The sequence below is a fragment of the Podarcis melisellensis genome, assembly GCF_964234715.1.
Source record: "Podarcis melisellensis genome assembly, chromosome: 11".
Lineage (NCBI taxonomy): Eukaryota > Metazoa > Chordata > Lepidosauria > Squamata > Lacertidae > Podarcis > Podarcis melisellensis.
This window is the reverse complement of record NC_138543.1, coordinates 26,727,309-26,741,005: the sequence shown is the minus strand read 5'-3', so window position 1 is coordinate 26,741,005 and position 13,697 is coordinate 26,727,309. Positions and strand designations below refer to the sequence as shown.

At 41.8% G+C, this 13,697-nt stretch overlaps 1 protein-coding gene across 7 annotated transcripts in view; it reads left to right on the top strand.

Annotated features, from left to right (window-relative positions):
- CAST (calpastatin) overlaps positions 1-13,697 on the top strand; it is a 60,219-nt gene that overhangs the window by 42,983 nt on the left and 3,539 nt on the right. For 6 of the 7 annotated variants that reach the window (XM_081930508.1, XM_081930507.1, XM_081930511.1 and 3 more), the window contains 14 exons: positions 1,291-1,338; positions 2,560-2,664; positions 3,102-3,203; positions 4,449-4,550; positions 5,617-5,718; positions 6,141-6,224; positions 6,914-6,961; positions 7,180-7,275; positions 7,905-8,015; positions 8,821-8,922; positions 9,733-9,825; positions 10,392-10,436; positions 11,044-11,133; positions 13,192-13,263. In XM_081930508.1, the coding sequence (XP_081786634.1) occupies positions 1,291-1,338; positions 2,560-2,664; positions 3,102-3,203; positions 4,449-4,550; positions 5,617-5,718; positions 6,141-6,224; positions 6,914-6,961; positions 7,180-7,275; positions 7,905-8,015; positions 8,821-8,922; positions 9,733-9,825; positions 10,392-10,436; positions 11,044-11,133; positions 13,192-13,263 (1,200 nt within the window). The remainder of the gene's footprint in view (positions 1-1,290; positions 1,339-2,559; positions 2,665-3,101; positions 3,204-4,448; positions 4,551-5,616; positions 5,719-6,140; positions 6,225-6,913; positions 6,962-7,179; positions 7,276-7,904; positions 8,016-8,820; positions 8,923-9,732; positions 9,826-10,391; positions 10,437-11,043; positions 11,134-13,191; positions 13,264-13,697) is intronic. The other variant, XM_081930509.1, reaches the window with a different exon arrangement.

The following is a 13,697-nucleotide window of genomic DNA, read 5'->3' as shown; positions in this document are numbered from 1 at the left end:
CTCCTCCAATTATTTAAATGTATCTTCTGCTGTCCACCTGCAGATCAGAGTATTGCAAGCAAATGCTTTTGAAGACAGTTTAGAAACTGCAACTAATGCAGAATCCCATGTGCAGATGGTTGACTGGGACCAGATAGTCCGAATGCATAAAACTGATTCTATCCTAGCTAATTCAGCTATCAGTTTCTGCTATCAATTCACAGTTATGATTTCTACAGCCTTCTACAGCTTAGGACCCTAATATCTTAGGGCAGAGATTTTCAACCTTTTTAAGTCCACTGCTCCCTTGACAAACTACATTCTTTCTGCAGCACCCATGTGGGGCTCAGGAGCCCAGTTATGTCACCCCTTGCCTGCAGAGCTGGCAGCCTCTCACCCTTTTTTGAACACCCTCCCTTGTGGAGTGTTCCCTCAGCCGCCGCCTCCTCTCCCCTCTCCTTGGGAGTCCTCTGGTCAGCCGTTGCTACTACCCTTCGTCTCTGAGCTGCCCCTCTGCCCCAAAGAGAGGTGCCTCCTCACACTGCCCCACAAGGGCCTGGGACTTATCAGTCTATTTCCAACAGCAAGGGCAGGTGGACAGGGCCCCCTTACCCACTTGGTTGTTTACTCCGAGGTTGCCTCAGCTCCTAGCAACCAGCACCCCCTGACCAGCCCCAGAGGCACCATTTTGCCTGGGTAGCTTGTAGCCACGGCTGCTGCAACAAACAGCTATGCGAGCCTTTGGGAGGCAGAGATGCGAGAGGGCATCAGAGGAGGGAGGGAAGGACAGAGGCCACGGTTGCCAGTGGGCCTCCATGACCATCATCCAAGGATGCCATGGCACACTGGTTGAAAACCACTGCCTTAGAGAGTGCTTTCCCTCATATGAACCTACCTGGACCCTGCAATTGTGTGTGTCTGGGGGAGGTGAGGATAGAAGCATCTGATCATTTTCACATCAGAAGAGTGATGATTTCTTAGCTACTCCTTACAGTTATTTCCAAAAGGTAGCCAAGGAAATGTGAAACCAGAAATAATCACTAGTGTATGTAGTTTCTTCTCTTCCTTCAGCCTGAATTATTCTTTTGGCTCAGCATTCTTAGCTAGTCTTATAAGTGGAATTCCAAAATGGAATATGTTCAGTGGAGAAACTCTGGGGATATTTCCCCCCCCCCATTGCGGGGACTATTTGGATCCCTCTGGAGTAAATTTATATATTGAGAATTTAAATAAAACAACAATGTAGAGTATTTTAAAGTTGGTGCAGTGTAAATGGCAAAGTTAACCATAATTCTGCCTGTTTATTTTTAGGATAAAGATGGGAAGCCCTTGTTGCCAAAGCCTGAAGAAAAACCAAAGGTTCTTAAGCGTTTCTATTAGTTTTGTTTTCCTTCACCTGTATTGTAAACAAATGATGAAGCTGAACTTTTACATATTATTTTTCTGTGATTTCGTAATGCCTGAGATGTTTTAGAAGGAAGCATAGTAAACTTCAAAAGGCAGTTTCTAACACAGATGGTTTACTTAATATTTGGGATCAGTGCAAAATGAATATTTGAATTCAGAGGCACATTTGTGTTGTTTTAAATTGATTCATTTTTTGCTATTTTAGCATTGTGGCACAAATGCCTATTGCTCAGTTACTGAAGACAATTCAGCCAATTATCTTTGTCTCAGTGTTTAAACACTTACTTTGCTTTATGGCAGGAGTATCCAATGCAGTGTCCTTAAGATGTTGTTAGACTACAACTCCCATCATCCTTTGCCATTGGCTATGTTGGCTGCAGTTGATCGGAATTTGAGTCCCAACAACATCTGAAGGGTGCCATGTTGGTGACTCCTGTTTTGCGGAATAATTATGCAGGCATACTCCTGTTTTGTGTTTCATAGATATAAAATAGTTCTAATACAGCTGAGTCAAATCAAAGGTTGGGTGTTTTTTCTGAAAACATTATATACATGCACACATGCTGCAGCAGCCTTTATGCTCCTGGCTTTATCACAGGTGATGTTTTCTGCCAGCTTGTGTAGTGCCAGCTAACCTATTTAGAGGGGTGGACTGAATCCCCAGAGGGAGGAGGACCAAGATTCCCTCTTTCTCCCTACAACTACAGGTGGTCAGTATCACACTGACCACCTGCTATTTCTGCTGGGTATGCAGATTCAAATCCATTGTAAAAGAAGTGCAAGCATGCCGTGGAGTCCTGTAAGCTGAGTTCCAGCTGCTCAACCACCATTTTCAAGCTTCCTCTATTGCATTCTAACAACAACCACAACAAATTTATTATTTATACCCTGCCCATCTGGTTGGGTTTCCCAAGCCATTCTGGGTGGCTCCCAACAGAACAGTAAAAACACGATAAAACATCAAACATTAAAAACTTCCCTAAACAGGGCTGTCTCCATATGTCTTCTAAAAGTCAGATAGTTGTTTATTTCCTTGACATCTGATGGGAGGGCATTTCACAGAGTGGGCACCACTACCAAGAAGGCCCTCTGATAAATGCCACTTCTTATGTCTTTATTTTATCAGCAACACAGTTCTGGTCTTCCTCTAATTTTTTGTTTTTGTTTTTACAGCCTCTTAGCGATTCTGACCTAGCTGATGAATTTTCAAAAGATTTTGCCTGTCCCACTCCTCCCGCAGAAATACCCAAACCATCTACACCTGCTGATGTGCCTAAGGTAAGTTTACTTTGCCTAGGAAACCTGCCTTAAAATTCAGAATCTTTCATTGCATTGGATGCATAGAATTAAAGGTGAAGTAAGCTTAATTCAGGTATAGCATTTCCGTTCCTCCTTTCCTCCCTCATATTCCTCCCCATGTGTCACTTTTGTACTTAGTGTGAGGGCAAGGTGAAGATGTGGGTTGGGAACATACCAGGGGCCAGGGCTGGTGGTGGGCAAAGCCACACAAGGGTTGAGAGTTATATCAGCTGCTTGATATAAGCCCATGGGAGGTGTGCACAAAGATGGCAGGTGGGTGGGCCATCCATGCTGTGGTCTCCTGTGAAGCTCACCTACTCATTGGGAATGGAGGTTTAGGTGCTACAATTTCCGCTGTTCTCAAGCTAATAATAGATACCAGTTTTCAAAATCCATTAGTTGCTGTTTTCTTTCAGAAGCCAGAAGCTGCTGAGCCCCCCAAAACTCCCAAAGAAAATGTGGCCACATCCCCTGCAGTTCCTTCAGTGCAACCTTCAGCTCCATCAGGAGGTTCTACAGTGAGTAGCTTCTTCTGGATCCAAAGCCAAGCCCATATTTTGGGGGCACCAGCCATACCTGTGCATGTCACTCTGTAGCACTGAATGACTCTGTGTCTGCCTCGTGGAAGTTACGTTTTGAGGTGCTACAGAGCACTCTTTGGTCCCCAATGCTTTTTAACAGCTAAACGAACCTGTTGGGATATTTGAAGCATGATATCTACAGTATATTGATTACTCTTGGCTTGATTTCCATGTAACAGGCATGGATGTGCAAGTCCTGAGCTATCATCTGGATGCAGTTTTGGGCTAGCCGGGGGCCACTAAACTGGAACTGAATCCTACCAAGACAGATGCCCTGTGGATGGGTGGCTTTCAGGTCCAGGAAACTGACCACTTGCCTGTTCTGAAGTCACACTCCCTTTGAAGAAGGAAGTTCATAGTCTAGGGCAGGGTTTCCCAAACTTGGGTCATCCCTAGCTAGCAGGACCCAATAGTCAGGGATAATGGGAATTGTAGTCCAAAACCAGCTAGTGACCCAATTTTGGAAAACCCTGATCTAGGGATACTTAGCGAGGAAGCTGGTAAACTGTGGGTTGAACGAAGTAACTGTTAGGTGGATTTGTAGCTGATTGACTGACTGAACCCATAGAGTACTCATTAATGGGGTTCCTCATCATCCTGGAAAAACGTGACTAGTGGGATGGCACAGGGTTCTGTCCTGGGCCTGTTGTTCAACATCTTTATAAACAACTTGGATGAAGGAATTGAGGGGATGCTTATCAAATTTGTGCGGCCCTCTAGCAGCTATGGTGGCTCATGTACCAGATGTAATGTATTTAGCATTAACTCTGGCAGTATATACTTGATTCTGACCAATATGACTAGTATACAGTGGTACCTCAGGTTACAGACGCTTCAGGTTACAGACTCCACTAACCCAAAAATAGTACCTCGGGTTAAGAACTTGGCTTCAGGATGAGAACATAAATCGTGCGGTGGCAGCAGGAGGCCCCATTAGCTAAAGTGGTACCTCAGGTTAAGAACAGTTTCAGGTTAAGAACAGACCTGCAGAACGAATTAAGTTCTTAACCCGAGGTACCACTGTATACTTGATTCTGATGTATATTTTGCTCTAGGAGGCTTAGTTTGGTTAATGCTAAATACATCACTTCTGGTAAATGAGCTACCATAGCCGCTACAGGGCTGTGCAAATATGTGTCCTGGGCTTTTTAGACTCATCTTGTTCCTGCTCTCTTATTTCAGAAGCCCTCAGCAGCTGAATCCAAAAAGATTTCTACAGAAGAAGTGGTGTCCGCTGCTGCTGCTCCTTCTGTGGCATCTTCAGCTCCCTCAGTAACTTCTCCAGTGAGTAACCATTTGTGAAGGTCAACAAAGGTTCAAGTGCCACTTACATAAAAATTAGAATGGCTGATTTTGCAGGGATTCCTTAACACATATGCACTGCACATTGCTTAAAACTGTTGGTACAAAATTGTTTGCCATTTTATTTGGGATATTTAGATTGTAGATTTTCTCTCCCTTTGCTCATTAACTGTTGGATGTGTTTAACTAATGGGAACTCTTAAAGTCCCATTGAACTTAAAAGAACCTTGTGTGAAAGTAGATCTTCATTTTAAGTGGGCCAAGCTAGCAAAGATTCCATGTGGATTTTGCCAATGCACATAACAGAAAACTAATTTATAAATATGAATAAGTTCTGCACTAAGGTACTTAGGCTATCCTAAGCAGACAGTTACTCAATAGCAGTCTGTGCTGTCAGGCAAAGCCACCCTGTTGACTTGGATGGTGCTGGGACAGGGGGAATATGATGACAAGGGTAGAGCTCTGTCAGTCCAATGGAGAGGGAAAACTGGTCTGGCTCCACCGGTGTACTTGCACAGTCCCAACCCAGTCCTGTCCATGTAAGCTGGTATCAAGAAGGTGGTTCTGTGGCTCCACACAACCACATGGGCCACTCCTGCAGTCAGTTAATCATATTAATACTGCTTTGTAGAATGCTGTCCCCAGGGAAGTTCAGCTAGTGCCTTCATTATACACCTTTGGGTGCCAGGTGAAGACATTCCTCTTTAACCATTGGCTGATTGACATCCAATGCCCCTTAAAATGTGTTGTGGAAGGGGGGGATTATTGGTTTGTTCTAGTTTGTATTATGTATTTTGTGGTTTTATATTGTAATTTTATGTTGTGAACTGTCCTGAGATCTATGGGCATAGGATGGTATACAAAACAACAACAACAACAACAAACAAATAAATAAATAAGTGAATCACCTCCCATAAAACTAATACTTGGGTGGTTAAGTTTTAATAAATGTATTTGTCAGCCGCTCCATCGTTTGCACTCTTAAGAATATTGCTTCAAACATTGTTTTCCAAAGCACTAAGCTGATTTAAAATAATATTATTTCTCGACTTCACAGGTACCTGATGAAGCCCTGGAAGCCTTATCTGGAAGTCTAGGAAAAGTGGAGCCTCAACCAGAAGAAAAGAAGCCTGCCGTGGATAAAGTGAAGGTAATAAAATGATCAGAGTCCAGGGGCGTATCAAACATCTATCTATCTGTGTGTAACTATTGGGTCTCTCTTACTTTCCCTTGGGGGAGGGTACCAAATTGTTAAAGAACCCTGAATTTCTGGCACTCCTGGGGGGTCTGATCTCATAGGAGGTAGTCATTTTTTATGGCAGGAAATAGGAAGTCCACAGAATGCAAACTGGACTTACAACTAATTTTTTGGAATACCAGTAAGTAGAGTAAGTAGGCAGTTCCAGTAATCTGTGTTTTAGTTGATTGCAACTTTAATTATAAATAAATAAATAAATTGGCATATACACTTTCATATGCTTCTATGCTACATGTACTATTATGAAACCAAATGACTGGGAAAAGTCTCTCTTTATACATGTTGAGAGCTTTCATTTCCCCCTGCTCATCCAGGAGAAAGCAAAACAAGAGGAATGTGAGAAACTTGGAGAAGATGAAGAAACCATTCCTCCTGATTATAGATTAACTGAAGCAAAGGTGATTGATTTTTCACTTGTTGCATGATCTTTTAAGTCAAATTAATTGAATGAGCAGCATCTCAATAATTGCATGTAATTGTACACCTTAGGTACAAGATACAAAACATTGTGTGTCAATGAGTGGGGGGGGCGAGCGTGGTGTTCAGTTTTTCAGGAAGTTGTTCATAGAATAATCAGCAAAGTCCCAGCCCTACTCTAGTCTATTCTCTTAGCAACAGAGATTGTCATGCTTGGATGAAGCAGGAATTAAATATACAGCCCTAGGCCATGGAGGGCACACCCATGACTGGGGGCAGTGCAGTTGATCCATCTAATATTCATAAGTAGGCAGACAGCTGCATTTTACTGTAACTGAAGCTCCGCCATCAACTTCAGAGGCAGCACTGCGTAAATCACACACCATATGAGTGTTGGAGGTTACAAAAGCTGCTTGGAGGTTGCAAAAGAATGGAGCAGTGTAGCAAGAACCCCTCTATTCATGATGAGTGGGTCCTATCTAGGACAGGCAGTTGGTTAAAAGTGCAGGAACGTGCTTATCAAAAAACATAAGAGTCCAAAAACACTTTCAGGATTTCTACTGTTCCGATCAGTTAGTGTTGCATTTTATACATAATGGTACTATGTCAAATTCAGTCACCTGTCATAGCTCATTTGTAGTAGTTAACAAGTGTCATATTTGCTCTGCAGGATAAAGATGGGAAGCCACTTTTACCAAAACCTCAAGAAAAACCTCAGGTTGGTAAAAAAATGCTTCTAACAGGCTATTTTACATTTTTTAAAATAAAGTTTACGAAGCACAAAATTTATTACAACCAGAGACTGGACAAATGGTTGGCATATTCCTTCTACGTTTCCAACAAAAAAACTGAGAAAAAGTAATAAAGTGTTTGGTTTCCAGTTAGTTTTCAAGAATAAAATGAAACATTTGTTCTAATATATATATTTATTTCTAGCCCTTGAGTGAAAGCGAACTTATTGATGCTCTGTCAGAAGGGTTTTCTAGTTCTTCAGCACCAAGGTCAAAGGCTGCCCCAACAGCTGCACCTCAGGTAAGTCATGTGTCTCTGTATAAAAAAGACTTTATTTAACTTTTAGAATAGTGAGAGACAGTTACATACAAAGAATTATAGAATTGTTGAGTCATCTAGTCCAGCCCCCTGCAATACAGGAATCTGAACTAAAGCATCCATGACAGATGGCGATCCACCCTATGTTTAAAAACCTCCACCACCTTCTGAGTGCCTTCCAAAGAGGGTTTACTGTCAGAAAGTTCTTCCTGATACACTCATTGTAAGCAATGCGCACACATTCCTGCTTTGCTGTTATTTAATTACACTTGTCAAAACCACCAGTGGTAGATATTCTCACAAAATGACTTTGACTATCCTGGAAGGTCTCTTCTCTTTGCACCCAATACTTAGGAGGTTGGTGATGCCTGTAAGAAGAAACACACCTGACACGGGGCAAGCTTCTATGAAGGTGTGCTGTAGACGCAGTGCAGAGTGGTTTCAGAATACCAATCTGAGCAAACCGTATGGGATGCAGGGCACATGGCAGTGAGCTGACTGTAGCCCAAAATGATGTGGACACAGTGTGAAACAGATACCTGGTTCCTGCCATCTGATTATCCTTCACTGTCTTCTGGCACGTGTTTATGAACCCATTGTTTTTATTGTAGAAACCTACAGGTGCTGGCAAACCTGCTGTTGCACCTACTGAAGAAGTGATCTCTTCTGTTTCTGCTTCTGCAGTCCATTCATCGGCTCCTCCGCCACCAGCAGCTACCCCAGTAAGCAGAATAATATTTCCTACCTGCATTAGTTTCTGTGACCAAAGCCACAGTTTATTTTCCCTTTAAAAATGCTTAGCCTCCTTATCGCTTAAAGGCTTGTTGATTATAGGAATGTAGGAGCTGCCTTATTCCAAGTCAGATCATTGGTCCAGCAAGTTCAGTGTGGTCTACAGCAGCCTTAACCAACTTGGTGCCTTTAAGATGTTTTGGACTACAGTCATGGGAGTTGTGGTCCAAAATCGCTGGAAAGCACCAGGTTGATGGAGACTAGTCTTCAGTGACAGACAAAAACTCTCCAGGGATTCAGACAGTCTTTCCAACCCTACCTGGAGATTTCAAGGATTGAATCTGAGACCTTGTGCATGTAAAGGTGCAGCCATGTCCCTCAGTTGTATTTTGGAGTTTTTGTCTTTGGAAAGATCTGTGCATATAACCATCTTTGGAACAAAAATTGTCATTTTTATATGGGATGCTATTTTTCCATTTTAAGGTAGAGCGGCTAGCCTCTTAACTGCTTTGAGTAATGTTGAATCATAGTTTGAGGCTAATCAAATTTGTTTTACAGAGAGTTATAAAACAGTTATGGGTTGAGGTACACTGGAAGCCACAGTTGCTTGCTTGCAGCTGAATGGTTTAGTTTTTTTGCCTGGCTATGCATATTTTGTAACTTTCCAAAGTTTTTTGAGTGCTCTGAAGTTAACTTTCTATCATGCTGACTAAAGCAACTCTGATACCTTCGACGTTTTTTATTTCTGAGATTGCGTGTGGCATATTTTGTTTTTGCTCTTCTCAAATCTGTTAGGGTAGGAAAGAACTCGATGATGCTGCAGATCTTCTCGCAGATTCATTGGGGCAAAGAGAACCTGACCCAGATGAAAACAAACCACTTGTTGATAAAATAAAGGTGAGAAAAGTATTTGTCCCCCCCCCCCCCGGCAGTACAGCTGCCTTGACATGGTTGTGGATACCATATTCATCTCCCAAATCTGCATAGGAAGCTGAAAGAACTGAGCCGGGTGGTGGTGGTTTTGGTTTGTTTGCTTTGGGGGCTAGGGGTTCAGTCTATGGCTTTCAAGCTCACCCCCTCACCATTCCTAGCCCACCATACTACCTCCCTTGTCTTTTGCAACACTTGAGGGCAGAGTGAGGGTCTTCTGATTTCTGCATATTGTACAAGGTATATTTAGCTACGAAAGCAGGGGTCCATGCAGGGTATTTTTTGCATTTCAGGAGGTGTGTGACAAGTATTTTTTTAATTGCCAAAGGACGTGTGTAAATATAATAAACCTCTATTTTTGCAGCGTTCTTTCTGTCTTTGGATTGTTTTTCAGAAAGTGCAGCCTGTTCACAAATAAGCAGGGAGGCGGGGGGAATCATTATTATGTATTCAATTTATATCAGCCCTTCCTTCTGAGGTAGCCCAGGGCAACAAACATTGCAATGATAAAATGTTAAAAATAAGTTGTTACTACACAAATTGCTATTTTGTGTTTAGTTCTCCTAGGGAAGCTCTAATGGACTATGTTACTTTTTACAATATTTGGTGTGATAATTGTGTTCATCTGGGGGTTTGTTTCATGGTTGGTTTTTTTCAAAATTTATGGCAACTTTTTTTGTATTTTCTACAATTTGAGGACAAGTTTAGATAGTGTGTTCTTTGGGTTGAGCTTTCCAGAAAAATTAAGAACATGACCTCCTGTTGTTGCTTTTACAGGAAAAGGCTAAATCTGAGCATAGAGACAAACTTGGAGAGAAAGATGAAACAATCCCTCCTGATTATAGGCATCTTCTTGACTCGGATGAGAAGGTAAGCTAATCCTTTCTGAATCCAAATTCATCTATACCAGGGTGGGGGACCTGTGGTCCTCCTGACGGTTTTGAGTCTTATCTCCCACCAGCCCTGGCCTTTGGCCATTCTTGTTCGGGGTGATGGGAGATGGAGTCCAACAACATCTGGAGAGTCAGCGGTTCCCCACCCCTAATCTATATTGATAGATTTTGCACATATATATTTATCATGTCATGTCATATATCATATCATAGTTCATCTATGCTCTTCATTCAAAGAACCCAGGGTGGTTTACAATATAAAATATATGTTGAGGGCCACATTTTACCATAACAGAAGTGAGGACCCAATGGATCTTATGTAGTCAAGTCCCCATGTTCTTTTAATGTGCCTTATAAAATAAAGTCAGTAAAATCAACAATGATACATTTTATAATGCACATTTTAAAAACTGGCTTTATTTTGAAAAGGTTTAGGGTAACTGGTTTAACGTAAGATGTTCATCTCATTTTATAGGTAATTTTAAATTTTGTAGGATGCAAATCCTTAAATAAATAAATAAATGCTGCTTTTTGTTGTTGAAGGGGAAGCCAACAGGCAAGGATGCTGAGAAACCCAAAGAACAAAAGGTAAGAAGGACCTGCTCTTAGCTAAATGCTATTACTTGCCTGTGGGTTGCATTTACGTAGCTGTTTGGAAGAGGGCTGCTCCGCTATAAAGTCTCCCAGAGTGGCTTACATAAAATGAGTATCAAATAAGATAATCCCCACGAGCAGGATTACCAACTAAAAGGCAAAACACAAAAGGAAAGAAGAATGGGAGAGGAGAGGAAAGAAAACTTGAGCCCTAATTTTTAAGGTTACAAATTTCTTATAATGGCAACTTGAATGAAAACCAAATGAAATGGTTTTTCAGAAAAGCAGATGAAGTAGCCCACCTTTATACCTGTCCCTCTGCTCCATGCTGTTGTTCTAACTCAATTCATTCTACTTGTGACCAATGAGGGACTAACATAGACCTCAAAAAAAGAGAGCTGTACAATGATAATTCAGAAAAGGTTCCTTATTTTAATGGCACCTGCTGATTTGGTGGCACTTATAGTAGAAGCTTAAAATTCTTTTTTGGGCGTAGAACCAACAATTTAAACATTGGAAATGGGAGGCTATGCTTAAGTAAGGCGTTTATTTTCCATATCACTAAATACTCACATTTTTAAACTATTGTTTTTTATTGCAGAAGCCAGCTGATGACTCGGCAGCTATTGATGCCCTTTCAGGGGACTTTGATCATTGTGGGAAACCTCCTGTTTCTCAGCCTTCAACAAAGGTGAGGAGGCCCATTTTGCTAAAACTAGTGTTTGTTCTCATTTTTAAGATGCTCCTTAAATCACCAAGTAAGCATAAGTGAAGGCAAAGATTGCAACAACAACCAACAGGCTTTTATGCATGCTACTAAAACCCCAACTGGTTGTAAATAGGCAACTGACAAATGAGATTCCTGCTTTTCTATTTGCAGTTCAATTGCTCTGAGCAAAACAGTTCTGGCACCGCTCTGAAGATGCACAGTATTGATTAGCCTGGTTAATACATTGTTTTAAAAAATATAGTCACCCCTTCTCGTTTCCACTTTCTGCATATGACTTTGCTCAAGAGTGACATCTACCTGTAGATGCTCTTGCATTTTCTTTTCTGTCTTGCAGAATTTTACTTTCCCACTGCCTTGTTGTTTCAGGAGTTTGGGCTTTGGCCTCCTTTAGGAAGGAAGACTTTATTACATCTTAAAAGTGGTCTGTGTTTCTACAGGCAGAAACTCTTTTGACTCATTCAGCATTGCTACTTCTGTTGGCAGCCTTGCCCTTGCTCTTAACAGGACCGCCACAAAGAGGTTGTTCTGAGGTTGATTCCACTTGGGTTTATAAGGCTTTGAATGTAGTGTAAAGAGTTTCTCTAGAAAAGGGAGACTTTATGCTGCTTTTATCCAAAGATTTCAGAAATAATCAGCTTATTTATTTCATGGAGGTTACCCTCCTTGGAGCATTAGCCAGAGTTTCTTAAAGGCCAATATAATGAAAGTGTTAAATGCCCCTTAATTACATCCATGCAGATAATTATTTTATGTCTTGGGTTTAAACCTGAGTTTTATTGGCACTCATCAACCACTTGAATATGAATCCTAGAACTCCTGTTGAAGTTTCCATCTCTCCATTGGACCTCAAAAAATAATGGTTGGCTCTATTTCACATTTCCCTCTACCCTTTCTGGCACATATCTTATGCTTGCTAAAACTGTAAACTCTTGTGACATTTAAAGACCTTTTCTCACAATAAAGCTGTCTCAAGCATGGACATATTTATGGAGCTGCCTCTCTTACCACTCAAAGGGCCAGGTTTTTTTTGGTTTTTTTTTTTGTAGAAGGCAGCCTGTTTGTCTCCAACACAATGGTGAATATGCATAATTGCTCCAATTCCCATCCATTGAAACGACTAGATCTTATTCCAGAGTGTAAGATGAGTTTATCCCATGAACAGTATATATGAAATGGTATCATCTACCTACTCTATATGTTGAACTGGCAGAAAGTCTCATTATCTTTTTTGGCAGGAATAAAACCAGCTTTGGTGTGATGGGCAATTTTAATTGGGAAACAGTATATAGGGTACAAGGGGGTGGAGAATAAGTTACTTTCTCCTCAGACTGTTTTCCACTTGTGATTACAGTCTCAGTAGCTGTATAAAAGATAGTGTCTCCTTAAAAGAACCATGGAACTATATGGAAACACAGTTTTGCCCTTAAAAGTAAAGGTAAAGGGACCCCTGACCATTAGGTCCAATCGTGACCGACTCTGGGGTTGTGGCGCTCATCTCGCTTTATTGGCCGAGGGAGCCGGTATACAGCTTCCAGGTCATGTGGCCAGTATGACTAAGCCACTTCTGGTGAACCAGAGCAGCGCACGGAAACACCGTTTACCTTCCCGCCAGAGCGGTACCTATTTATCTACTTGCACTTTGACATGCTTTCGAACTGCTAGGTTGGCAGGAGCAGGGACTGAGCAACGGGAGCTCACCCTGTCGTGAGGATTCAAACCGCCAACCTTCTGATCAGCAAGTCCTAGGCTCTGTGGTTTAACCCACAGCGCCACCCGCATCCCTTGTTTTGCCCTTTAAGTTTTGCCCTTAGAGAGTGGCTAGTTTTAGGGTGGTTACACCACCATGCTTACTGCTGCCTGCGTGTGCAGCTTTTCCAGATTATTCATGTCATCCCAATTGATCCACTTTGTGTGGCTCTCGCAGAAGTAACACTTTGCTTGAAAAATCTTTTACCAAACTCTTTCAGACTCAGGTGCATTTTAATCCAAATATTAATGTGGTTTTTCTCTCTGGTATAGGATGAAAAAACAAAAGATGCTGCCACATCAAAACCAGCTAGAAAAGATGAAAAGAAATCCAAATCCAGAAAGGTATGAAATTGTTGATTAGAAAGATGAATTTTTGCAGAGTGTAGTTAGACCAGCCATGGCCCATTTTATAAACTTCAGGCAGTTCTGAGACACTCTGCACAATTCCTCAACACTTGTCTTCCGCATCTACTGCAGGCCAGGAGGCTTGTTCTCCTTTTCCACCGTCGCTGGAATAGAAACCTTCACAAAGCTGCTGTTGTGCACTCTTGGAAGGATTTGAGAATAGGGGAGGGAATGAAGGGAGGTGGGAACATCGGTAGGAGAATTCTGGGTAGGCATGTTCTGTCCCAAGAGGTATAGAGCACATACCCTCATGGTATATTCCATCTCTCTCACTATATGTTGTGCGAGTGCCAAACTGAGGACCCAGATTTCTATGACTTCCCCCTAATCTGTGGCATTTTAGCCACAAAGCATCTGTTTTGCAGGACCTT